At 42.2% G+C, this 25,710-nt stretch overlaps 1 protein-coding gene across 5 annotated transcripts in view; it reads left to right on the top strand.

Annotated features, from left to right (window-relative positions):
- The window catches only part of Cdk14 (cyclin dependent kinase 14), a 617,691-nt gene that overhangs the window by 249,531 nt on the left and 342,450 nt on the right, over positions 1-25,710 (top strand). For all 5 annotated transcript variants that reach the window (XM_057758883.1, XM_057758884.1, XM_057758887.1 and 2 more), the window contains one exon: positions 22,315-22,394. In XM_057758883.1, coding sequence (XP_057614866.1) covers positions 22,315-22,394 — 80 coding nt within the window. The remainder of the gene's footprint in view (positions 1-22,314; positions 22,395-25,710) is intronic.

Raw genomic sequence — 25,710 nt, 5'->3', positions numbered from 1 at the left:
GGTTCTCAAGTGTTTCTTCTGCCTTTGTATTGATGATTGTTTCAGCAGCAGAGAGGCCACGGAGCCCAAGTGTGGCTACACTCTTGACGTTTTTCACTCCAGCACTAGTGTGATTTTTTAAAGTAGCATCTGCGTTGTGTTCCTCTCCTCTCCTCTCCTCTCCTCTCCTCTCCTCTCCTCTCCTCTCCTCTCCTCTCCTCTCCTCTCCCCTCCCCTCCCCTCCCCTCCCCTCCCCTCCCCTCCCCTCCCCTCCCCTCCCCTCTCCTCTCATTATTTCTTTTTTTCTGTGTAATTTAGCTTCATGCAACATATGTAAAATTTTCACACTGGATCACTCCTCTCAATCTGAACGACTATGGTTGGCCAAGCACATTCTGTTGGGAACGCTGTGTCACCATAGTACATGCCCAGTGAGTGCATTTTAATTTGTCATTAAAAAATCTTAGAAGTGATTTGAAATAAGACAATTTCCTACATTTTACTAAGGAAGAAACTGATGTGAACATAGTCTAGAAAATCTTCTACAGTCACATGGCTGACTCTACCATAAATCAGGACAAGTCAGTTCAACTCCAGATATGACAGGACTTTTTAAAAAACATTCATCACTTTTAAGTCTGTGCTTGTCCTACCTTCTTAAATGAACAAATTTGATAATAGTCTCAACTCTTGCCCCCATGTTAGTATTGCGGTTCGGTTTTAGCCATTTACCTACGTTTCCACTGTCTTAGGCAACTCTGCAGTGACCCGAGAGCTATTTCTTCACTTATTCCATCCTGGGAATTTGTGAAATTCTGTGCACTGTGGTGGATGTGTGCGAGAGAGAGAGAGAGAGAGAGAGAGAGAGAGAGAGAGAGAGAGAGAGAGAGAGAGAAAGAGGAGAGAGTGCTGCTCCTTTCTCCCTTCTGGTGGGCTCTGCGTTTTAGGGAAGGGCTTTCATTTTACTGCCATCTTTTCCTGTGAACCCAAGCTCAAGGTTTCCTGGCATCCATTTCTCTTGCCGCTTTTCATTGTTGCCATATGAGTAAATGGCAAAAAATAACTCCCGACTCCCGGTACAGTTGTGGCCTTTTATAGCCCTCACAAATAGAGGGGAAATAGTAACACAGCCATTCTTCCAAAATGAAACTCTTTCAAATGGGATTTTGAGTAAATTAGAAATTCAGATTTTTTTTTTTACTCTAACCTGAAGCATATCTCCACAACGTATTGTCACCATACTGAAGTGATTTTTCAAAATGGGCTGCAAGGAGAAAATGGCTCTCTGCCTCTATTGTGTGCTTTGAAACTCTTGCCAAACTTTCAAGGTCTTTCTTTTCACTTTTAACCACTTCTTTGTGCTTTAAATGGACACGTTTGAATCGTACGTGTTTATACAAACTGTCCTATGGGAATTTCTTTCTGAAGCTGCTGCTAATCATTTTTGTGATGACTGTTCTGACTTCAACTGACTTAACGTTGGTCTAAGAGGAGCTTGTTTTATTAATAAGGTCCAAAGGGTACCAGTGTAGAATAGTTAATTTGAATAGTAAGTGCTAGCATTACAGATGCCATTTTGAAGCTGGTGTGGCCAGGTCCCTGCTTAGGAATGCTCGAGATGGGAGGGGATGCAGAGGGTGCGGAAATGGGAGAGGATGCAGAGGGTGTGCTTGTTGAGTTGGAGAAGCAGGGCTGGCGGGTTGAATGATAGGGCTGCCTTTACACAGCTGACTGGCACCAGCCCAGTACTGCAAGTGGTGACTCTGCTTCTTTTTTTTTTTTTTATTGAAAAAAAAATTTTCCGCCTCCTCCCCGCCTCCCATTTCCCTCCCCCTCCTCCCGCCCCCTCCCCCTCCCCGCACTCCTCTTCTCCTCCCTCTCCAGTCCCAGGAGCAGTCAGGGTTCCCTGCCCTGTGGAAAGTCCAAGGTCCTCCCCCCTCCATCCAGATCTAGGAAGTTGAACATCCAAACTGTCTAGGTTCCCATAAAGCCAGAACCTGAAGTAGGATCAACACCCCGTGCCATTGTCCTTGGCCTCTTGTCAGCTCTCATTGTCCGCCATGTTCAGAGAGTCCGGTTTTATCCCATGCTTTTTCAGTCCCAGTCCAGCTGGCCTTGGTGAGCTCCCAATAGATCGGTCCGACTGTCTCAGTGGATGGGTGCACCCCTCGTGGTCCTGACTTCGTTGTACATGTTCTCCCTCCTTCTGCTCCTCATTAGGACCTTGGGAGCTCAGTCCGGTGACTCTGCTTCTTAACCTGCTCCTTTTTCACGACACTCTGGAGCGGGAGCCAGTCTCTCCAGCGGAAATTCACAGCTCTTCTGCCCCTTTCAGATATGCAGTTCAGCCATATTGTCTCCTTATTCACTCAGAGTTAGCGGTCTTGTCATATTTTCAGCAGATATATATTTGCCATACTTCTCACTTCTGTAAAGTCAAAGTCTGTAAGTTCAGTTGACTAAGAAGTACTCTGGATTTTAAGATATTGGTAAAGGAAGAAAATAAATGACATTTTCTTTAAAATCTGGATTTTAAAAATAAACGAAAACATGCTAGAAATGATAGAGAGTGTCTGCCTAAACCCAAGAAGACAAGAAAGATAATTTAGACAGTATTATTTATCTGCCATAGGCATAGGATCTTTGTTTTAATAGTGTTCACTTGAATATAAAAACCAGTGATTTTTATGAGACTGAATTCCACTTTAATAAGAAAAGCATAAAAGAAAACAATGAAGAGACAAAAAAGTAGACAGTTACTGACCAGTGTCTTAACCCTTTCCAAATATTTGACTTGAGAAGGTGTGTGTATCTTCCCAGATTACCAAATTTCAGATTAATTTTCTTTAAAAGAAAAGCTTTTTATGAGCAGGAGCTAAGTGACCTCTTTTTTATTTTCTGGGCTGGATGTTTACATGATGCATTAGTGAAAGAAATCATTCCTCGGAGTGACCACTGAGGGTTTCCTTCCTGCTGCAGAGGGAGTGTGGTGTGACAGTTGTACGCGTTACGTATTATGTATTTTAAATGAGCAAATATCTAATTATTCTTGAGTGTATTGAGCCTATGTGGCCAGAGACATTTCTCCTTGATGCTCTCTTTCAGGATAAATGGAAACACCCCAGAATGCTTTCTGTTGGTGACTGTGACAGCTGACACACACAAAGAGAGACATTCTGCAAGGCTGATTTTGTCACTTCTTTTTTTTTCCCTTGTTAGCTTTGGAACCTGACCTGGAACTAGTTATTATATACCAGGCTGGCCTTGAACTCACAGAGATCCATCTGCCTCTGCCTCCCAAGTGCTGGAATTAAAGGCGTGTGCCACCAGTGCCCAGCAGACTTCTTAAATAAATGCTTTGTTCTGTGAACAGCAACAAAACCAAACTTTATTGTAATCTGTCATCTCGAGCAGTTTGTTATTCCAGCCCTTATTTCAGATAGTTGGCTTCATTTGATTATTGAAGCTAGGTTGCAAGAAAGAAACCAGACAACATGGATTTTTCTCAAAGGAACTAAGTTGCGCTGTCTCACATGAAAAGAACTTAGATTTCTTAGCAGAAGCAAAATTTGGCAGCTAAATCATTATGGAGTAGTTTGTGTAGGACCTGGTTTCCTTCATGCCATAGCGGTGAAAGCACAGAGCACCTCTGCAGGAAGCCATGTGAATGACTGTGAGGAGCACATGTGTGCTTGTCCAGAAAACGCCCTGGACGAACAAAGTATGGGTTAATTTAGTAAATTGTGTGCTCACATTTCTTTGTAATAAACCCAAGTTACTCATAGATATTCTATAGTGTGTATGTATAGCCACAGTATATATGTATAACAGATTAGGTGTTAATGAAATATTTTAGGGTAGTTAATTTATATTTATGAAGATATTAATTTTATGATTTGTTTAACCTGGACTCAGCACATAGTTTTTTTGGATAGGTTTTATGAATGTGGTTTATTATTTTATATTCCTTAGGATTCAAAATCCTATGTAACTTCTTCAGATGGCCATTGCCTCAGTGGTTCTCTGTATTCTCATTCTAAATTCCATCCTCAGTTTACACAGGCAAAGCATACACGTCCTGATTGGTTTCTCTAGGCTTTGTGTGAATTGAACCCTTGTTTGTGACAGGATGTCCCCAGCCCAGTATTTAAAGGCCTTATCTCTCCTTTTAACAAGTTTATACATTGTTAAGTCTTGGTGTTATGATTTTCTAGAAATGCTGCAAGTACCCCGGCGGCAGTAGGCAGCAGAAATGCTGTAGGTCTCCAAATGGTGGTAGCGGGCCACGTGGAGGGAGGCAGCGGGTCCTGGGAGTAGCCAGTCCCAGACAGAGATGGCTGCTGGTCCCGAGTAGTGGCTGGTCCCAAGCAGGGAGACACATGGCAGGCGGGCAAGAGGCAGAGACATGCATAGACACGACTTGCAGAGTCAGGTTGAATATTTATTCAGGGGGTTATGGAGGGGGAAGGGAAAAGGGGGAGAGAGAGAGAGAGAGAGAGAGAGAGAGAGAGAGAGAGAGGAGAAGAGGAGAGAGAGAGAGACGGGGAGGGGGGAGCGGAGAAGTGGGGAGAGAGGCAGAAGCGAAGCTGCCTCTCCAAGAGGAAGACAGAAAAGAGAGCGAGCTCAGGCCTGAAGCTGAAGATCAGCCTGCCTCAGCGGATGGGGGAGGGAGTGGGCGCGGCTTGTCTCCCAAGGTGACGAACAGTCATAACACTTGGAAGCTAATTCAAATCAGACATACCGTGAAACTTTCCACATATCTGAAATTTATCTCTATGTCAGGCTTCTTTAAGCGTTCTTCTTGCTTAAGCTTTGATCTTGGCCCCCCGTCTGTCACATGCTTACATAGGACAGTTTTAGAAAGAATTCCGCCAAGCCAGTGCGTGTGAGCACCCCTGCACCTAGATAACCAGTTACCTGCTTGCCTTTAGCGTGAATCCTGCCAGGCCAGTTTAGCAAGGACCATTAACTCCTATCCTTGGTGCCTTAATATGTTTTCCTGCTCTCTCTAGCCTGTCCTCTTGCTGTCCTGTTGTTTCCTTGTTCTCTCCCTCATTGCAGAAGTTTGACACTTCTTATTAGAGTCTTATTTTTCACTTGTGTCGGGATATTTAATACTTATTTCTGTTCGGCCTTTCTTGGTGTCTCCTTTCCTTCCTCTGTATTAACTTATTCTGAGCACCAGGCACAGTGCTCCCAGTCCCTCAGTCAGTAAATGTCACTCTATGGTGATGGAGGAAAGTGTCTACAGTGCTTTGATCGGAGGCTGTGATGATGAGTTTCTGTGTTGGTTTTTGTCACGGTGGTGAAATACCAGCAGTCACCTTGGGGAGGGCTGGCCTGACTTATGGCCTCCGAGCCTGCTGCCAGTTCTCTTGGCCCTATGGTTGGGGTGGAGTACTTAATGCTAAAGTGTCTGTAGAAGGAACACGCTCAGCTTGTGTTAGCCGGGGACCAGAGGGAAGAAGGGACTGGCGACAAAGCACAGTACACCACAGGGACCCCTGTTTTCAACAGCCTTTTACCTGATCGATCCATGAATGGATACTTTATCGATGATGCCAGAACCTTTAAAATCCAATCGCTTCCCAAAGGTCAAGCCATAGCAACACCGGCTCTGAATGATGGCTTTAGGGGATGGAATTTTAGAGCCAGCACACAGGACTTGTTCTTTTCAGCTGTACACTTGGATACTAAGCCTTGGTTTCTGCAGTTTGTAAGTCATCTCTCTGGGTTCATGGAGTAAAATCTGCTAGCACATTTGTCCTAAAAATAATTGGATTTTTATTTACTCTCACGGAGTCTATGGGTACTCCCGTTAGAGTAATATCTAGCCAGGCCATCTCAGAGGCGTGCAGCCTCATGCTTCTTGTCCCCACGTGGCCCCAGGCCCATGCAGTATATGCCCTTAGTCATTCCTTTAAGGATTGTCCTGGGCACAGTTGCTTTTATTAAGAGGTAGAAACATGGGAGTGATTTTACCTTATGAGAAGACATGCCAGGCCCATTTTCCTGGATGGCAGTGATGGACATGTGAGAACTTGGGGCCATTTGCTTTCTTATAGCAGTCATGTCTGATAAAAATAATGAAGTAAACCATAACTCACATAAAATGCATTAATAATTATGAATGTTCTGTGGGGTGCCATTTTGGAAAAGAATTTGTACATAGGAAAATGATCTGGAATATATACACACATGTGGTGAGATTCTTACCAGTTTCAACTCTGTCAGTGTGTTTTAGCAGATACTACAATAAACATGTATCAGGTTGTAATTAGGATACAACTCATTAAGGTTATCCTAAAACATTTAGTTTTTTAGAGGTACAAACTTTATTAGGAACAACAGTAAAGAAAAGGTATCCCAAGGAATAAAGCAACAACTTTTATGTTGAATAATTTAATCACAGAGCTGTAGAGATGGTTCAGTGGGTAAATTGCAATCTGGGTTCAGATCCCAGAAACTACATAAAGCTGGATGTGATAATGCCCACGTGTGTAATCCCAGCAATGCAGATGGCCTGTGGAGGCAGGGGGATCCGGGAAGCCTGTGGGACAGACAGTGTACGCTGTGGTGAGCAAGAGCCCTTGTCTTCAACAGTGTGGAAGACAAGGCCCAATACCCAAGATTATCCTTTGCCCTTCACGTGCATGCCGTGACATGCACATATCCTCCAAACATGAACACATGCACTCAAACACATGAAGATAAATAATTTGGTCCTGAGCATCATGGGAAGGGATGGCGCTAGAAGCAGCGTCCCTCTCTCTGATCAGTGAAGAGCTATGTGGGCTCCTCAGACCGCCCTTGGCAGTTTTGTTTATCATTTCTCCAAGTTTACAAGAGGACTGACCTGGAGCCAAAGCTCACATCTGACTTCCAGTCGTTTGAGTCACCGTGTACCTCGTTTCTCCTGACAGGGAGCTCATGGTGTGTGTGTTACACTGAGGTGTTTCAGGGAAGGAACGAGACAAAGGAAAGGAAGGTCTCCCCTCAGGACCTGCCACACAGAATGAGATTTTATAAAAGTGTTCAGGATCAGGGCTGTTTCTGAGTTGAAGACACTCCCCTCCTGGTTCAGCTTTGTCTTGTTTTTAGTGCTGGAGGTGGAACTGGAACCTCACACAGGCTAGGGAGTACCCTGTTCTGAGCTGCACTGCAGGGCCTTGACTGTGTGTAAAGCCAGCTCATCCGAAATCACGCTAACTTGTCCTCTGGCCCCTACTGTTAGGTTTTAGAAGTAAGGCAAGCTTATATCTATCCATTTTTACTGATCACGAATGTTTTTTATAATGATCTTTCCTTAATCTGCTTTTCATCGTTGTGTAAATTCAGTCTCTGTCTTCAACAGGTGTAGGGAAATTTCTTCAGCTTTAGGTTGACCCCTTATTTCTGAACAAACCATTTTAAGGGACACTTTCTTTTAGCTTGAGGTCATTCATGGTGCTGGATAGCACTGTTGTGAAGACCATTTACCATAAAAGACTTAAAACATAGCAAATAAGTGTACCTGCACTTGGTACTATTTTAAATTTCATTTTGGATATATTTAATGTGTTCTATAATTATGAGATCAGTTCCTTTTTATTGGAGAAAAACCCCTTCTCCCCTGTCCTCTGACTTAGCTCCAGGACGAAGTCTTCTCACAAGGTTAAGGTGAAGTTTCCTTTGTTCGTTCTCCCTGTGTCTTTGCAGGCAACCACCAAATAGAAAATGCTGATTTTCTATGTTGGTAGAAACATAAACTGCAGGGCTGGGTGTGTGTTTTGGTCTTCGTTAGAATGGGTGGAAGATACCCTGATCTCTGAATATCCTGTCATAATGACTCTCTGGGGCTGCATTAATTGCTTTATCCTGTGGCTCTAAAGTTTGCTTAATTTTGTATGGCTCTTTTTGAATGGGAAAAACAAGATCTCTGTGGTGAACACCAGTTGGCAATGGGTATTTGGGGACTCTTCAAAACCTTGCAGGGAAATCAGCGATGTGCTTTTCCTTGCCTTTCATCTGCTTTCTGTAGGGAGGCTTTTATCCTGAGAGTGGGAGCATGGCTTCACTCTTGCTGTGCTCAGTGTGTGGGCCAGGGCCAGGGCCAGGGCCAGGGCCAGGGCCAGGGAGCTCTTCTGGCTCTGTTAGATACATGGAAACAGGACTGGGAGGCTTGAAGTGCTGTAAAGTTGAGCATCAGATTTTATCTGCTTTCTTCCTGTTAGCCCAACTCGCTGTGGTTGTGAGGCTGTAGCAATGCTTTTCACAGAGAAAATGATGGGTGGATAGACTTGCCTTTCCTTCTTAGATAGGGTTGAGATGTGATGTAGAAGAATTAGCCAGAGCATAAGAAGCAAGCAACTCAGGGTTTGGGAAAGAGATAATATCATTAGGAAGTATACTCATTTCTTTTTAGCTCATTGGAAATGTTTTCTGTCATGGAAGGGGAGGAAAAAAAACTTGCCGAAGATGACAATCTATTTAAAGTGGCTGCTTGACCTCAGAAAGAGAAAATGTGATTTCTCCAGAAGTGTAAATGCGGCGTTTTCAAAGCCTTCTGTGATGTGTTTCTCCAGACAAGTGTGCTTGAAAACAGGAAGATGGCAAAACAAAACCAAACCCTGCCACTGCTTGTTTTTTTTTCTATTTGGTGATTCTCTGACTTTGCTTCTTCTCTTCTTTCTTAATTTTCAGTGCACACCGGTCCAGGTATGTTGTGCTTTTGTGAGTGAATATCACACAGTAAGTTTCAGGTCTCACTTCGTGGGGATCTGTACAGCTTTCTGATAAGGAACTATTTTTTTTCTAATGAAATTAGACATTTTCCTCAGTCACTGTGGTGACTCTAACTTATAAGACAAATAAACCCTTTCTCCCCCAAGTGGCTTTTGCTCTCAGTGTTTATCACAGGAGCGGAGACCAAACTAGAATTGTTACCTTTATCTGCCATGAGTTTGGGTTGCTGAGTACTGTCTCGTCTCCTCCATTAGCTTAGGATCTCTTCAGCAGCTTTTTGTGGGTTGCTCTTGTTATCCCCAGAAGGTTCATTGCATCTCGGAGACACTTGTCTTCAGAGTCCTTAGAAGTTTACCGTCCTCTGACTTAATCCTGCGGAAGGTCGTGTATCGGGGTAAATGATGACAGTCTCTTGAAACTCAACCAGACCAGATGAGCCCCAGATTGGCCTAGTTTGAGATGCAGGAAGTCCTCTGAGGAGCTCAGGCCTCAAGTCCACTTATTGAAGATGTTGCTGCCCTAGAAGGATGGCAAAGAACAGATGCAATTACTCACCTCCCCCTTTGCTTATATCATTGCTCCCAAGGAGAGTTCCATTCAGTCAACAAATGCGGAGCAGGCACAGGAGAGACTTATACCATCAGATTGTGACGTATGGGGCTTACCATCAGATGCGGGACGCACGGTCATGCAGGATGCACGGGGTCTCACTGTCAGATGCGGGACGCATGGTGGCTCACCATCAGATGGGGGATGCACGGTGGTTCTCTAAAAACTTGTCTTCAGACCAGAGATGACTGTTCTATAGAATTTTAAGAAAGTTTGTACTTCAGTTTTTTATTTATCTGTAAGTTTTCTGTGGAAATTATGAAAAACTACAAGATACCAGTAGTCCTGAAGTGTCGGAATGTTCAAAACAATGGATGAAACAGACCTAAGGATATGGGTATGCCTTTTTAACTGCGCGCCCTCCTTGAACACTTGGAAAAGAATATTGTTTGGATAGTTCTGAGCAGTTCTGAAGTGAAAATAGAGGTTAAGAGGTTGGCAACAATGGTGCCATACCTGAATACCTTCTTTTCTTGAGAGTTAAACTGTGGTGCTAAGAGGGCAGCAAGCCAGTTTAGCTAGTAAGCTTACTTCTTTGCCTATAAGTGTTGATAGGTGTATTTGATTATGTAGTAGCAGGAAAGAAAGTCCTGAGAAGGTAGATTTGGTGTTGCCAGGATATTTGATAAAGGCTGGTTAGGTGACCCAGGAGCAGTAGAGACTCTAGTGTGTGCTATTTCTGCGCCTACGCACAGATCTCCGTGCACAGTCTCGTGGCAGTGGAACACCGGTGTACTTACCAGTGAGATCTCCCTGCACAGTCTAGTGACAGTGTACTAGTGTACATAGTCTAGAGCACCAGTGTACTTACCAGTGATGGAGAGCTGAGGCCTGCCTGCAAGGGAAGCATGAACAAGGCCTGGGTGGAGAAGTGGAGTCGGGGGAGAGGTGATAAAGAGACAAAGAGATAAAAAGACACAGAGACACAGACACTTGAAGCCAAGGGCACTGAAATGAGGATGGGGTTTTGGTCCAGAGTGCAGTGCGAGAAAGCACAGTGTTGGTCTCTCTGTGTTCAGAGTTTTTATCTTTTGAGGATGAGAACAGGGGAGGCAAGGAGGTAATGCCTGTCATGAGTAGGATTGAAATACAGAATCAATGGTTAGAGGCATGAGCACTGGGTACCTGTAACAGGTTGGAGTTTTATTAGAGAGAAAACGTACTTCTGAATCATATCTCAGGAGAGAGATACTGCAATTTCAGGGTCCATGAAGACGACCATCACAGTATACTTTGGGGCACAATCAGCGAGTTCACAGTTTAGTTTCTAGAACGGGGCGTGTCCTGATCGGATCAGCCCTAATACAGCACACCTAGTAGCTTGTGCTTCCTGACAGCCAAGCTTGAGACAGAGCAGGCAAGTGAGGGTTGGCAAGGCGATGTCAGCTAAGACGCAGAGGGCACTCACAGTGTCTCGGGATATCTTAGCACGTTTATGGTGATAAAAAGACATCGGTGTAAGAGACCAGGCCCAGGACGAGAGACACGAGAAGCGTTTTTCAGCCATGCTTAGACATTAGAATCACCGAAGGAAGTTTATCAAATACAGGTGCTTCTACCTCTTCCCCCAGCCCACACCAGTTAACTCAGCGGTATGACCAGCCACTGTTGTGGTGTAACCCCTTGGTGGGTCTACTCTGCAGTGAGAGCTGAGAAAATGTACTGGAGTGTACACAGTTGCAAAGACTGACCCGGTCCTGCCTTGCCTGTGTACCGAGGGGACAGCTATTCTGCCAGCATCCCAAACAGTATCCTCATTCCTCAGCTTTCAAGATACTTTCAGGACTGAGTCTCTTGCCTCACTTCCTTGTTTACATCAGACACCACCCAAGACCTGCATTTGACAGTCAGCCACTCTCACGACCCATTTGCGTTTCTTTGTGCACTCTAGTGGTAGCTTCCCCCACACTTCTGGGTCTTCCAGATGAAGAGCATCACCCCCAGATCAGCAAATTATCCCCTACTCCCCATCTCTGTTCTTAGTGTTTTCTTAACTCTGAATCCTGGCTGTTCCCTGTAGTACAAATGAATCACAAATTTATGTCTGGCTTAGAATTTTGTACCAAGATCCAGACTTATAAATATCAATGTGTCAGTTGCATCTTCATTTAATGTTTCCCAGCCAATGTCTTACCAAATAAAATTCTTGGAACACATGTCCATCTCTCCAAGTTTTAGTTCCGTTCATATCAACAAATGGTACCTCCAACTACCCTCATGCTGAAATCAAGACATTTTAAGTCATCCTTTTAAATTCCCAAGGCTCAGTTGAATTTGTCCTGACAGTCTCGCAGTTTGGTCTGCAGAAGATGTTGCCTTTCTCCATTGTTCTTCCCCCAATATGAATGCTAACATCTTTCATCTGGACTGCAGCTTCAGCTTCTTGCCCACCCTTCCCGTTGTGATGTAATGTATTGGAGCAATGACAACTTCCCAGCGGTTGCCACCACTAAGAAATTCCCTCACCTCCCCCAGCAGCCAATAGCTCCTTGGAGAGCAGTGGGGTCTAATAAGCCCCTCCCATCCATGGGGGAATGTTGATGGGTTCCATCCATCTAAGGCGGGTCCTCTGCAGATAATCACAGCTGCTATTAGTGCATGAAAACGAGAGCCATGTTAGGTTCAGAAGACAGCATTTTATAGCACCCCTTACTTAGTAAGACCCCAACTCGTTCCTTCTTTCTGTACTTCTTTGTGGGGAAAATCATTAATAGAAATCATAGTTGTAGTAAACCCTTGACAACCTGTCACATGGCTTTAAACACTGTCAACCTCATATCTGATCTTGTTTTGTCATTTAATTTCTTCTACTAGTTTTGAGAAAAACTCCAACTATAATTGTTTCACAGAATATTATTTGAGGGCTGGAGAGTTGGCTCAGTGGTTAAGAGCATTGCCTGCTCTTCCAAAGGTTCCAAGTTCAATTCCCAGCAACCACATGGTGGCTCTCAACCATCTGTAATGAGGGTCTGGTGCCCTCTTCTGACCTGCAGGCATATACACAGACAGAATATTGTATACATAATAAATAAATAAAATATTTTTTTAAAAAAGAATATTATTTGAAAGATGAAGACTCTTGTATTAAAATACAACTATGGAGCTGGACTGTAGAGCCTTTGCCGCTTTTGCAGAGAGCCAGAGTTCATTCAGTAGCTATCACTCCAACTCCAGGGTTCTTCTATATGCCTTCATATGTCCTCTTCTAGCCTCTGAGGATATATGAAGGCACAGGACACACACACACGCACGTACATGCACACACACATCATGTTCTAACATTACAAAATTAAAACAAATATTAATGTCTTAATAATATTAAGACCTCAGCTAGTGTTACTTTGAAATTTATTTGTTCATGTTAGTTCCTACAGTGTCTTACAGTTTGAATTTTTCAAATTATAACCCAATAACATTATATAATTTGTTGATTATATTTTTTGTAAGCTCTTAATCTAGATATGGTCAGATTCAGAATAGGGTTCTATTAATTCCGTGAAGGAGCATGACAGCTCCCACCAGAAAAACATACTTTCCAGTAGCATCTTCTATGACCTTTGCAAAGTAAGCATTTACTACATCAGCTTTTTCTGCCTTTTACCACAGAGTACCCAATGGGTTTTATTAGTTTTAGTGTATAGTTATAGATTTAAACATATTTGATGTCTTTATGTTGCATCTTAGAGATGACCAAATATTGCCACTTGACAAGTGAGAGCCTGCTGGTCTCCTCTCATCGTATCCCATTCATTTGATTTTTAGGTCATTATGCTGGACCCCTGGGCTGGACTCAAGATCTTTATGCGCAGGGATGTATCATTATTTATTGTTTATCCCAAACACAAACTCACAACTTCACAATTAGTATTACTATTTGTTGAATAAGAAATATTTAAACGTTAAGGGAGGGCTGGACTGTAGGACTTGGTCTTCTTGTTGTTGGTTCAGAACTTGAAGCAGCGAGTATAACTACAGGTGATAGATTTTTTTCTTCTCAGCAGTAGAAAGAATGACCTAGTTTGGATGTCTGTAGAGGGGTTTGAGTCCCACTAAGTCTTTAAAGGATTTCTTTGACCATGGCAGTGAGAGTTCAAGGAACTGTGGCCAATGAGGAGCTGACTCTTCTTTGAAAGCTTCATTGTCACTGCAGTTTCTTCTGATGGCAAGATCGCAATGCCACTGTTGCCAGGTGTTTCCAGGTTATCCTGGTACTCCTATCCAAAGTACTTAAAATTTTCTATGGAGCAAAGATATAGTACAGATTAAATATGGCTGTACTGTCAAAATTAACAGAAGGCCACATGAGTGAGGATATTCAAGAGCCCCAATTATTGTTAGGGAATTCCTTTTATGGACTTGAAGAGAAGGGGGAGTTTGTTACGGTTAAGAAACATAACTTAAGCCGGGCGGTGGTGGCGCACGCCTTTAATCCCAGCACTCGGGAGGCAGAGGCAGGCGGATCTCTGTGAGTTCGAGACCAGCCTGGTCTACAAGAGCTAGTTCCAGGACAGGCTCCAAAACCACAGAGAAACCCTGTCTCGAAAAAAACCAAAAAAAAAAAAAAGAAACATAACTTGAGTGGTCCTCAATTTTAACTGATAGATCAGGTTAAAATAAATTTTCTATTGCTTATGTTCTTCCCACAATGTGCCTGGTTTTAGTCATATGCATGTCTAATTATGGAGAAGCATAAGATGGTAAATAGGGGGTATCCCCTTAAAAAGTTACTAGAAGCCACAGTTTTTCCTTACTGTCCAAAACCCAAAACCAGTTCAGGTCAGGTTGGCTCTTCTGTTCTTTAATTCAGGTATGTTAGGGGATATACTTGAATGGAGACTGCCTGAATTTGATTGCTCCTGGGATGAGGAACTCATACCATTGTTCAAGGATGGGAATATGTGGAGTCCATTGTAGATGGGCGTTGAAGGGTGCTGATGTTCCTAAGTGCATTGTTTAGAGAGAGGTATGTATGTATGGAGTCCATTGTAGATGGGTGTTGAAGGATGCTGATGTTCCTAAGTGCATTGTTTAGAGAGGGGTGTGTATGTATGGAGTCCATTGTAGATGGGCATTGAAGGGTGCTGATGTTCCTAAGTGCATTGTTTAGAGAGGGGTGTGTATGTATGGAGTCCATTGTAGATGGGCGTTGAAGGGTGCTGATGTTCCTAAGTGCATTGTTTAGAGAGAGGTATGTATGTATGGAGTCCATTGTAGATGGGTGTTGAAGGATGCTGATGTTCCTAAGAGCATTGTTAAGAGAGGGGTGTGTATGTATGGAGTCCATTGTAGATGGGTGTTGAAGCTGATGTTCCTAAGTGCATTGTTTAGAGAGGGGTGTGTATGTATGGAGTCCATTGTAGATGGGTGTTGAAGCTGATGTTCCTAAGTGCATTGTTTAGAGAGGGGTGTGTATGTATGGAGTCCATTGTAGATGGGTGTTGAAGCTGATGTTCCTAAGTGCATTGTTTAGAGAGGGGTGTGTATGTATGGAGTCCATTGTAGATGGGTGTTGAAGGGTGCTGATGTTCCTAAGTGCGTTGTTTAGAGAGGGGTGTGTATGTGTGGAGTCCATTGTAGATGGACGTTGAAGGGTGCTGATGTTCCTAAGTGCATTGTTTAGAGAGAGCTGTGTATGCACAGAATGTCCAGGTGGAGGAGTTCGGCTGTCAGGTACAGCATTACAACCCCCCCCTCCCCGCCGTGCATAATCCTAAACCAAATGGAGGGTGAGCTCCCAGGACACTAAAACAACTGTTGTGCTTGCCTTCCTCAACAAACCTCTCAAATCCTTTCTTAACAGATTCTAGTTTTGGAATGGTACAAAATTGATGACTTAAAATTGTGAAAATTATCAAGGTCTTTGGAGTCCAGCCCTGAGGTCCTCTTTAGGGTTCAGCTATAGCAAACAAAAGCCATTTTTTTTTTCATAGCTTATCTGAGGGCAAATGAATTCCCTCACCTGCATGTTGTTCTGAACAAATCTCTTTATTTTTCTGCCTCTGTTCTATTTCTCCTGTCTCAATTCTTGTTTCTTCTAGCTTCTTCTCCTCTAGCCTAAAAACTTTCCCATGTGGGGCTACAAGCGATGAAAAAAATTACAAGAGTTACCTCTTATTGGTCAAAAGCACATTCCCAGAGTAAGTGACAAGGAGCTAAGCCATTTACCATGGCAACACAAAGGTTTCAAGGCTACAGGAGTAAGACTGTAACCAGATGGGGGTCATAGTGCCCAGTAACAAACTTTGAGCCATGGGTCTATTGTTGGCAGACTTGACAAGTGAAGAATTGGCATTCTTTTCTTAGGGGGCTTTGTGCAGCAGCCTAGGTTGGACACCTGTGACTCCATAGCTGTAAGGTTTTGATCTTTTTACAGAAAGCCTTTAGTCTAGTTTGAACTTGCTCTGAGATAAAAGTGAGCTAATTGTGTGCAGTTAGTCTGAGCAAAAGGATCAAGACAGGCTTTTAAGTGTCTACAGTCCTCATGGAACGAATTAGATTTAGTTGTTAAGCGTGTCCTAGTATATTTTCTATATATCAGAATTATACAGCTAAATGAGAATTCATCTTCCTGATCATCCACAGATATACGTGCCCATAAGATTCAGATGTAATTGTGAGATTACATACACATCACATGAGATCACACACTACAGTGCAGGTATTGGGGGACACTAAGCTGCCTTAGCAAAAGTGAGCCACAGCCGATGGTCCTGCAGGCCTTGCCTGGACAAGATTAACCTCCGGCAGAGACTCTCTCCTCTGGTGGGTGGACATCTGAGTTAACAATTGCCGTATGCTGGATATTCCCATGGCCTCTGATAGCAAACATACACACTTCTGTTTTCTGGCATGAATATAATGATTTAAAATATCCAGACTAATTATGTTTCAAGTAGTGTGTGTCTGTATGTTTGATAAAACATTTAAAATCATGAACTATTCTTTAGTTACGATTTATTTTTATAGGTCATAGTTGCTGATTGAATGTACTCTTTGCTCATTGTATTAAAACCTCAGATTTAGTGTTCTTACTCATCTCCTAGCAAATAGACTTTATACTGTTTTTTATTAACCTTAGATTTAACAAGAATTAGTATGAGCTTCCTCCATTTCTGTCTACATAATTTTGGCAGATGTGAAGACAAGGGGCTACTAGAGTTACCTTGGAATTATAATTATTTAGATTTTTTTCTCCCTTAGAGGATGGGGGTTAGCATTGTCAGGATCTGCCAGAAAACGATGGTTAAGTAGTACTGAGGTGACTTCTCGTTCCCATCCAAATAAAAGATGATTTAAAGACATCAGTCAGGCCACAGAACAGCTGGATAACTTTTACGTTTCAGTGCTAGATACTGAACATTTGAACTAGTTTTGAAAGATGATGTTAATAAATGAAGCCTGATTAGGATAATTTTCCAAATAGTTTCACTAACTTTGCCCCCTGTTTACAAACTCAGCTCAAGGACTGGCCTGGTTCTTCCACAGCTTGCTGTTGCCCTATGTCAACACAGCAAGGGACAACAGCCTTGTGCCTGGCCTCTCTGGTTATTGCTTTCCTCAGCACTTTCTCTTGTTACAAGATCATAACGGATGAGGGAGACATCATATATTAAATTTTTAAATTTCCCAGTTATATTAAATTTCTTTTAGGTATACTGCTTTAATTTCCTTTATATCTTCCAGACACAGTCTTTTCTAGGTGTTAGCACACGAACACTACTTTCCAAGATGACCTAGATAATATTGTTTTATTGTACTAGTTTCTCCTGTTAACTTGAGGTAACTAACGGAATAGAAGACTTCCCAGCTTTCCCTTGAGAATTACTTATGTGTATGGAAATTGGTTTTATGCATCAGTTTTTGAAACTGGAAACTGTGCCCTGAGCAAAGGGGGAGTCTATAGGTTTTGTAGAACTAGAAATAAATGAACGAATGGGTGGATAGAAAACAAAACAAAGCAGTAGGCTGTTGCTTTTGTTTAAAAATTCTGCACTTTAGGCTTTACTCTCACACAAGAATTTTGTACCTGCAAGTGTCAAGGGTCAATGGAATTACAGACACAGTTTCCGAACTTAGAGTTTTGAAGCTCTGTTCAGAATCTGTTTGAAGCTGAATCCTACTTGACCATGGCTCTGCCTGGCCACCTCGTGTCCCCAGGTCTCTGTGACTGGAGTTCCCCCAATACCAATTTATACAGCTCTGCCTTGTGCTGCGTTCGACACCTCATTCCTTGTGACATACAGGCCAGGCTAGAACACCGAGTTCCTCATCCTGGGGCTTAGATTGCACCTCGCAAGGACGCCATGTTGGTAATGGGGGTTGTATCTGAAGGAAAATGGCTTCGTGTGTGGCTTATAAGAATGGAGTCAAAACTGGCAATGTCTCCAAGAGAATGTTCTACGGCAACATTAATGCAAGTTAAAGCATACTTTCCTCACCATGTTATTTATCTGAATTAATGCTTCCACTGGCAATCACACCTTGATTGCCTTTTATTCATTAGCTTTTGATTTAATTAATATGACTTGTTAAAGGTGAATCTTCAATGTTTTTCTATAAACAGCTCTGATTTATTGATTCAATTTGAATATTGTGTTTATTTAAATAGGTATTTGAATTACATGTTTTGAGCCCTCATAAAGTAGTTTCAAAGTACAAATTAATTAGAAAATATGACTTTCTTTTTTGCTTTTTTAGGGGATAGCATCTTAATTTGATACCCTTAAGAAGTAAAATACATGCATAGCTAGTACTTTAGAATTTTAAGTGCTTCAGATAGTAGTACTAAAGTTTGATGATATATATTTGTACACAAATTAGAACATTAGACAATTTTATAATATTATTCTTCCCAAAAATCCTTTTTAGAATGGTTGAGCCTGTGACTTAATGCTTTTCCTGGTCTTTGAAGCTGTAGGACCCAGCAGTTGATGAGTGTCCAGACATGCTGAGAAAATCTAATTAAGGAAGGAGAAAGTCACAATGACTCAGGTTAAAGAGGGATTTGATGATCGATATGATTCCTAGTGGAAAACTAAGTGAAGCCTTGGAGGAGAGAGAGGCTGATGCGGGCTCAGGTTAAAGTATTCTAAAACTTCCACAAAATGAAAACTTGTCACCATGTGCATAAGAAGCAGAGAAACTTCACTTTTAATGGGGGGGGGGGGGTGTATTGTGGAGGGATCACAAAAGATAAAAGGAAAATAAATCCTTAAGCCAAACATGAATGAAGATATTGCTATTTTATAAAATTTTTGTGTCTCTGAAAGATTTGGAATAAGTTTTCTACTTTATTCTAGGTTTATTTAGTATAAAAGAGAAAGTATCCATGAATTAACTGCATCAATATTTATTCTGTAAAATGTATGCAGTGCCAGTAAGGTTCTGAATAGTGGACACACAGAAGTGAAAGAAGCATTTTCCTTATTTCTGGAACTTTTAATGTATAACCTTTAAAGAAATTTTTAGTTTCATATGATATGATATCTAAAATATCAGTGTCAACAACAACTGAAATGATCATAGCCCACAAAGTTCCCTAACACTTAGGTCTGGAAGGGGCTCATAAGCCAAGAGCACAGGCTCTTCCAAAAAGGCTGCAGTTAGATCCCCAGCACCCATTGTGGCTTACAGCCATCTGTAGTTCCAATTCTAGGGGCTTTGACATCTGTCTCTGGCCTCCTCAGGCACCAGACACAGACATGATGAACCGACTTACATGCAGATGAAACACATAAAACATGCACATAAAACAAAATAAAATTTAAACAAACAAATAGACCCCTTAACACTTGGAGTTTCAGTTCATGGAAATTGCATAATCATAATTTCATGAAACTGGCTCTTGTGTTTATAGAAAATAAATTCAAAGGAAATGTTTTTATCACCGTGGAATGATGTAGATTGGTCTTTGGGAGTGCTCAGGCTGTCTCGGTCACTGTTCTGTTGCTGTGAAGAGACGCTGTGATCAAAGAACTCATAAAAGAAAGCATTTTACTGGGGACTTAACAGTTTCAGAGAGTAAGTCCATTATTATCATCATAGTGAGGACATGGTGGCACTGGAGCAAAGTTGATAGTTACATTCTCATCCACAGGCAGAGAGAGAGAGAAAGAGAGAGAGAGAGAGAGAGAGAGAGAGAGAGAGAGAGAGAGAGAGAGAGAGAGAGAGAGAGAACAGGGAACAAACAGGAGAGAGCACTTGGGACTGACATGGATTTTTGAAACCTCAAAGCCCACTCCCAGTGGCACCCTTCCTCCAACAAGGCCACACCTCTTGATTCTTCTCCTCTCAAATAGTTCCACTCCCTGGTGTCTAAGCATTCAAATATTGGAGCCCATGGGGGCATTCTTGTGCAAACCACAGTGACTTTAGATGCATCGCAGGAATAAGTGTTAAGTCAAGGAAAGGCTCCATTGCTTTCCATGTGCTGAGGACTAGTCATAGTTTATGGTCCCAGGGCCTGTTTGAAGTGCATGACCTTTAGAAGCATGAGATCCCGTACTCCAGAATTCAGTTCCTGGTACATACAGTTTCAATCCTCTCAAGGGAAGTGCAAAGCTCTGGGGAAAGAAGGTGCTGCGTGTGTTTTATGGGTGAGAGGAAAATGTCTGTAAGCGCGGGGAACGTTCCAAGGTGTCCCTGGAATCGGTTACAGCCTCCTGTGGGAGCCACCGATGAGCTCAGCTGGGCTGAGAAATCTGTGCAGATGTCGTCTCTGAGTCTCAGCTTCAGTCCCTGCCAGAGGCTCCCTTAGTTCTCAAATACAAAGTGAGGATCACAGGCTGAGAAGCCAGCTGAAGGGCATGGGCAGGAATTTGTGGATGCTTGCTCCTGGGTACCCAGGGAGTGAATAGGCTTAGAGAACTCAAGGTAATATGCTCAGCAGAGGAGGCTGACCAGCAGAAAATTGTTAGGCATGTCTTCCCAGCTGGGATACAGGCAACGCATCCTGAATCTGATTCCCAGGAGAAGACTGCACATGGTGGAGCCTTGTAACAAGATGTCCGCCTCCCGTTGCCATCCCCAGTAATGATGGGGTGTCAGTGGGCTCAGGGAGAAATGCCACCCGGCAGTTGGAATGAGATGAGGACTTTGGCTTCTTAGTTTCCCTTCTGGGACAGCTTTTTTGAACAAAAATAAGTTAGAGAGTTTGATTTTTAATTTTTACTTACTTATTTGAAAGATATTAGCATTCATATTTCAGACTCAGACACAGGGATTTCTGGGTCACATGATCCCTCCATTTTGTTTCCTCTGAAGACTTCTGGTAGCAATCACAATTATAATAAGAAACCATGTTGACATATAAGATTAGCAAACCAAATATTACTAACATAGAGGAGACAGAGGGAAGGACTAGGAACTGTCATTGTTGCTGTAGGAAAGGTATATACAAAATTTGAATTTTCATTAAAAATAATAGAGTTGCATATGGCTTGACCTTGCAACTCTTTTTTTCTTAGGAATTTGTTATTCACATAAAAATATGGGTAAAATATACAAGGATATAATTATGTCATTCTAGTAGCAAAAAGCTGTGAATAAGCTAGATGATTATTAGTTGAAGGTTAGTATGGAATTGAGTTATACTTTTACAAGGGGATGCAGTGCACAGTGTATCATATACCAACATTTCTATATGTAGTTTTCTGTATTGTGCAGCTGTCTATAAATATCCATATGTCAGCTTATGTGGCATAAACAAGTACATATAAAATTTGCATGTAAATATGGAAGGGCTATAGACCAGAGAGTATGTCTGAACAGTGCTCAATGTTGGCTCCAGAGAATGGGACATGGGTATGTCAGGGTGGTTAGTTTTTCTTTTCTTTTCTTTTTGGTTTTTCGAGACAGGGTTTCTCTGTGTTACTTTGGAGCCTGTCCTGGAACTAGCTCTTGCAGACCATTGGTAGCCTTGAACTCACAGAGATCCACCTGCCTGTTTCCTAAGTACTGGGATTAAAGGCATGCACCACCACCGCCTGGTTAGGTGGTTGGTTTTTCATTAACTATATTTTGTATTTTTTATGTTTAGTATCTCCTTTAAAACATTTTAACGAACAAGGCCACCAAATGAAATATTCCATCAGGCCTAGTAAAAGTAGAAATTAAAACAATCAAGAGGACCAGAATATACGGTTATGCCTTGATGTTATAGTAGCAGAGCTGACTGAATAAGAACTATCTCCGCATTGTAATGTTACCTTTGATTAGAGCTAACACACACATGCAGAAAGTGTTTCAAAGAACCATTTGCTTTGAGTATGTCCTTATAATTTGTAATAGTATATTCTTTATTTTTAAGATTTATTTATTTTTATTTTTTGTGTGCATTGGTGTTTTGTCTATGTGTATGTGTGTATGAGGGTGTCAGATCCCCTGGGACTGGGGTTACAGACAGTGGGTGCTGGGAAATGAACCTGGGTCCTCTGGAAGAACAGTCAGTGTTCTTAACTGTTGAGCCATCTCTCCAGCCCCCTATTCATCAAATTTTTGATGATATGCCGTAATATAAAACACAGAAACTCTTATTTTAAAAATGGGAAAGATGAGTATCACTCAGAGAGAGAGAGAGAGAGAGAGAGAGAGAGAGAGGAGAGTTAGAGAGTAGCAGTGGTGGGGTGGAGATGGGGTTGAAGGGAGTACCTGTGTCAACTTTCTGTCTTGAAGATGCAGTTTGAGAAACAAAGGAAAATATTCCTTTCACTGCTTTGTTTTTAATTACACTGAGAATCATTGTCAAGTGGTTTTGTTGAACTCTAGTTTCGCTGGAAGGGAAAGACTAAATCATAGAAATATCAGGCTCAACCTTAGCCGTATTGCAAGTGTATTTACAATAATTACAGTACTCTAGGACTCCCAGCCTTGCTGAAATCAGTATGTCACTGATGTTCTCAATGCAGAATTGCATGGAATAGAAATTTTAGGATGCTCAATTAGACCCACAAGAGACGTATAGTTCTGCAGAATCACTTTCATCTTTTCTTTGGTTTCCTTCAGGGTAAACGGGAAGCTGGTGGCTCTAAAGGTGATCAGGCTGCAGGAGGAAGAGGGGACGCCGTTCACGGCCATCCGGGAAGGTAGGCACTCTGTCCTCTCTCTGATTCTTTATTTATGTGTTTTCCATAGCACGGTGAGTATGGTACATGTCCAGACATGCTGAGATTTAGTTACAGTGCTAAGTGTCTTATTTGATTGTATAAACTGTAATTAAAATAAAAAAAATTCAGTACCTTCTGAGTCATACCAAGTCATATGAAACAAGACAAGACCATCTTTCTATATTCAGATTTATGGGGGGGGGGAATTCATTGTGGGGTCTCTAGGTAACTGGAGAATATTTTTATGTCTGATTCTGTTTGCAGCACTACTAAAATACTAAATAACTCACTACTAAATATTAAATACTAAAATGCTAAAAGGTCAGAGTGGCATTATTATAGATTCATGATTTTTAAAGGAAATTCTTAAAAATGAAGGATTATCCTTACCTATGTATAAGGCTTTAGTTTTATTAAATAAGATTGAACTGTCTTTTGCCTTTTTCATTTATGCATAAGAGGGTTTCTGCTATTGATGAGAGCCATCTTATTCATGGGAATTTTCAGTTCTGTCATAACTATTAGGGTTAGTAGCTTCACTTCTACATCTTTTAATCAAAATGAATTCTCTTTACCTAAGTCCTCAGTTTGTTCTCCCATCAGAGGGACCAAAGCTACATCTTCTGCTGATCCAAATGATGTATCAGTGTTTTGACAAATTAGGTAGTACACTCTGTCATTATTTGGCTTGTCATTTGATAATGATAATGCTGATATGCTTTTTCCTTCTCTTCCTCTTTCTAGTCTTCCTCTTTGCCCTAATCATAGTTTCTATTGCTGTGATACAACGTCATGACCAAAGACAATTTGGGGAGGAAAGAACTTTTTATTACACTTCCGTATCACAGTCATCATTCAAGGAGGTTAGGCAAGGAACTCAAAGAGGGCGGAAATGTGGAGGCAGAAGCTGATGCTGCTTATTCGTCCTTATGGCTGACTTATTTGATATCTTTTATACCCCACGACCACCTGCCTAGGGGTGATACCACCTCCAATGATCTGGGCCCTTCCACTCCAATCATCAGTGTACCACAGGCTAGGCTAGAGCCCAGCCCGGTAGGGCATTTTCTCAGTTGAGGCTCCCTCTTCCAAAATGACTCTGGCTTGTGCCAGGTAGTCAGGATATGGTTGTTCTTCTATTTTCTCATCTCATTCTTCCTTTCAGTTCCTTGCAGTTTGGCTTTCTTCATTACCGTTTAGCTGAAACATCTTAGAAAATGTATCCATTGTCTCTTTATTATATACCAAATCCTCCCTTTTCTGGTTCTTTTTTTTTTTTTTCTAACCTTTTAGCAGATTGCACATGGTTGAAACAATCTTTCCTGCAACGGCAGACTCCAGGCAGGGTCAGTTTTTTCTCTTTGCTTTGTCTTGCCTTTTCGGTTTGTAGAACCTAAGGAGAGCGGGGAAAAAAAAAAAAAAGCCTGCTTTTCTCTAGTAAGCACCCATTCCTGGATAATTTCATTCATTCCCTAAATTTAAATAGCAGGTATAAGCTGTTGACTTCCACACATGTGTTTATTTAGTTAAGACCTTGTCTTTGGGTCCATTTTATAGATCTGTCTGCCTACTTGGAATTTTCCCTTGAATTCAACAACCTCTAAAAAGAATAAGTTATTACCAGCAAGTACGACTATTATAACAAGTTACCTAAACCTTATATCCAAACATAATTCTGGTCCATCACGTCCCATGCAGTATTCTCTATACGTGAAGGTCACGCCCAGTGGATTAACCAAACGCGGTTCTGTTGGGTCCATCTGTAAAGGTAGCCCACGTCTGTCTACAGCTGAGTGTCCTCACTGTGTCGGAGGATTCCTTGGATTGTTGCAGGAACTTTTGCATTATACTCTCCCCTTCTTTGCCATCCTATTGTTTCTTCTTTATTTTGAAACTATTATAATCTAATTACGTAAGCCATGTTTAATTAATCCCTTCATAAACCTGTATGCTGCTTTTCTTTTAACCATCCCAGAGTGTCCCATCTTAGGGTCCTCATATACTCTCTACCTCTGTCTAGAATACTCTTCATTGACCAGTTTAGGTACCAGTTACAAACTCTTATGTTCTCGTCTCAGAGAAATTTTCTATAACCATCCTGTCTACAGTTGCAGCTAGCTATTACCTTACCCACCTTATGCAGCTCACCATGCTGATAACCCTGTTTGTTTCCATTACCGTTCTTACTGGAATGTGAACTGTTCCCCCCCCCCCACTCTGTTCATATAGAACTTTAATGAGGTTAGTGACCTTGTTTGACACCCGCCCTGCAACAGCTATTGAATGGCTTACAGAGCATCATTCAGCTGAGTCAGTAAATAAGAAGGAGTGTTCGATACAGATGGTACTCCTGCAGAATCTGTCATCCAGGTGGCAGGCAGAAGATTGGAATAATACATCAAAGAAAAACACGCCATGCCATATAAATGCCAAATCATTTCTGAAGTATCGTGAATTCCCAGGAAGGTTCTCCACTAGTGAAGTGTGCTAAGATGTTGGCTGGACCTAGAGGCAGAAATCCGATGATAAACTGTGGAGTCTGGATGAAGATGGTGTCTGGACTGGCACAGAGACTGAGCAGGGGTAGAAACTCAGTGACTTTTCTTTGTGCCGGGAGTGGGGATGGTTTCCATGAGGTGGTCTCAGTGGCTGGTCACGTGGCAGTAGGGGGTACTGTGCCATTGGAGGTGGTCTCAGTGGCTGGTCACGTGGCAGTAGGGGGTACTGTGCCATTGGAGGTGGTCTCAGTGGCTGGTCACGTGGCAGTAGGGGGTACTGTGCCATTGGAGGTGGTCTCAGTGGCTGGTCACGTGGCAGTAGGGGGTACTGTGCCATTGGAGGTGGTCTCAGTGGCTGGTCACGTGGCAGTAGGGGGTATTGTGCCATTGGAGGTGGTCTCAGTGGCTGGTCACGTGGCAGTAGGGGGTACTGTGCCATTGGAGGTGGTCTCAGTGGCTGGTCACGTGGCAGTAGGGGCATTGTGCCATTGGAGGTGGTCTCAATGGCTGGTCACATGATGGTAGGGGGTACTGTGCCATTGGAGGTGGTCTCAGTGGCTGGTCATGTGGCAGTAGGGGGTATTGTGCCATCGAAGGATTTAGTTTGTACATGCTGAGTTCTAGTGGTGTGGACATGGAGTTCCCAGAAGTTGAATATAAACAACACATTTAGTAAGACCCTTAGAATCATAAAATCTTTAGTTTTATTTAATTGAATTTAGAACAGAGATTTATTTGAGTCTATATTCTGGAAGATGAAAAGTGTAAAAAGCATGGCCGTGGCACCTGAGGTGCAG

The sequence above is a fragment of the Chionomys nivalis genome, chromosome 26, assembly GCF_950005125.1.
Source record: "Chionomys nivalis chromosome 26, mChiNiv1.1, whole genome shotgun sequence".
Taxonomy (NCBI): domain Eukaryota; kingdom Metazoa; phylum Chordata; class Mammalia; order Rodentia; family Cricetidae; genus Chionomys; species Chionomys nivalis.
Note: the sequence above shows the minus strand (reverse complement) of the source record. Positions and strands in the feature narration are given on the sequence as shown.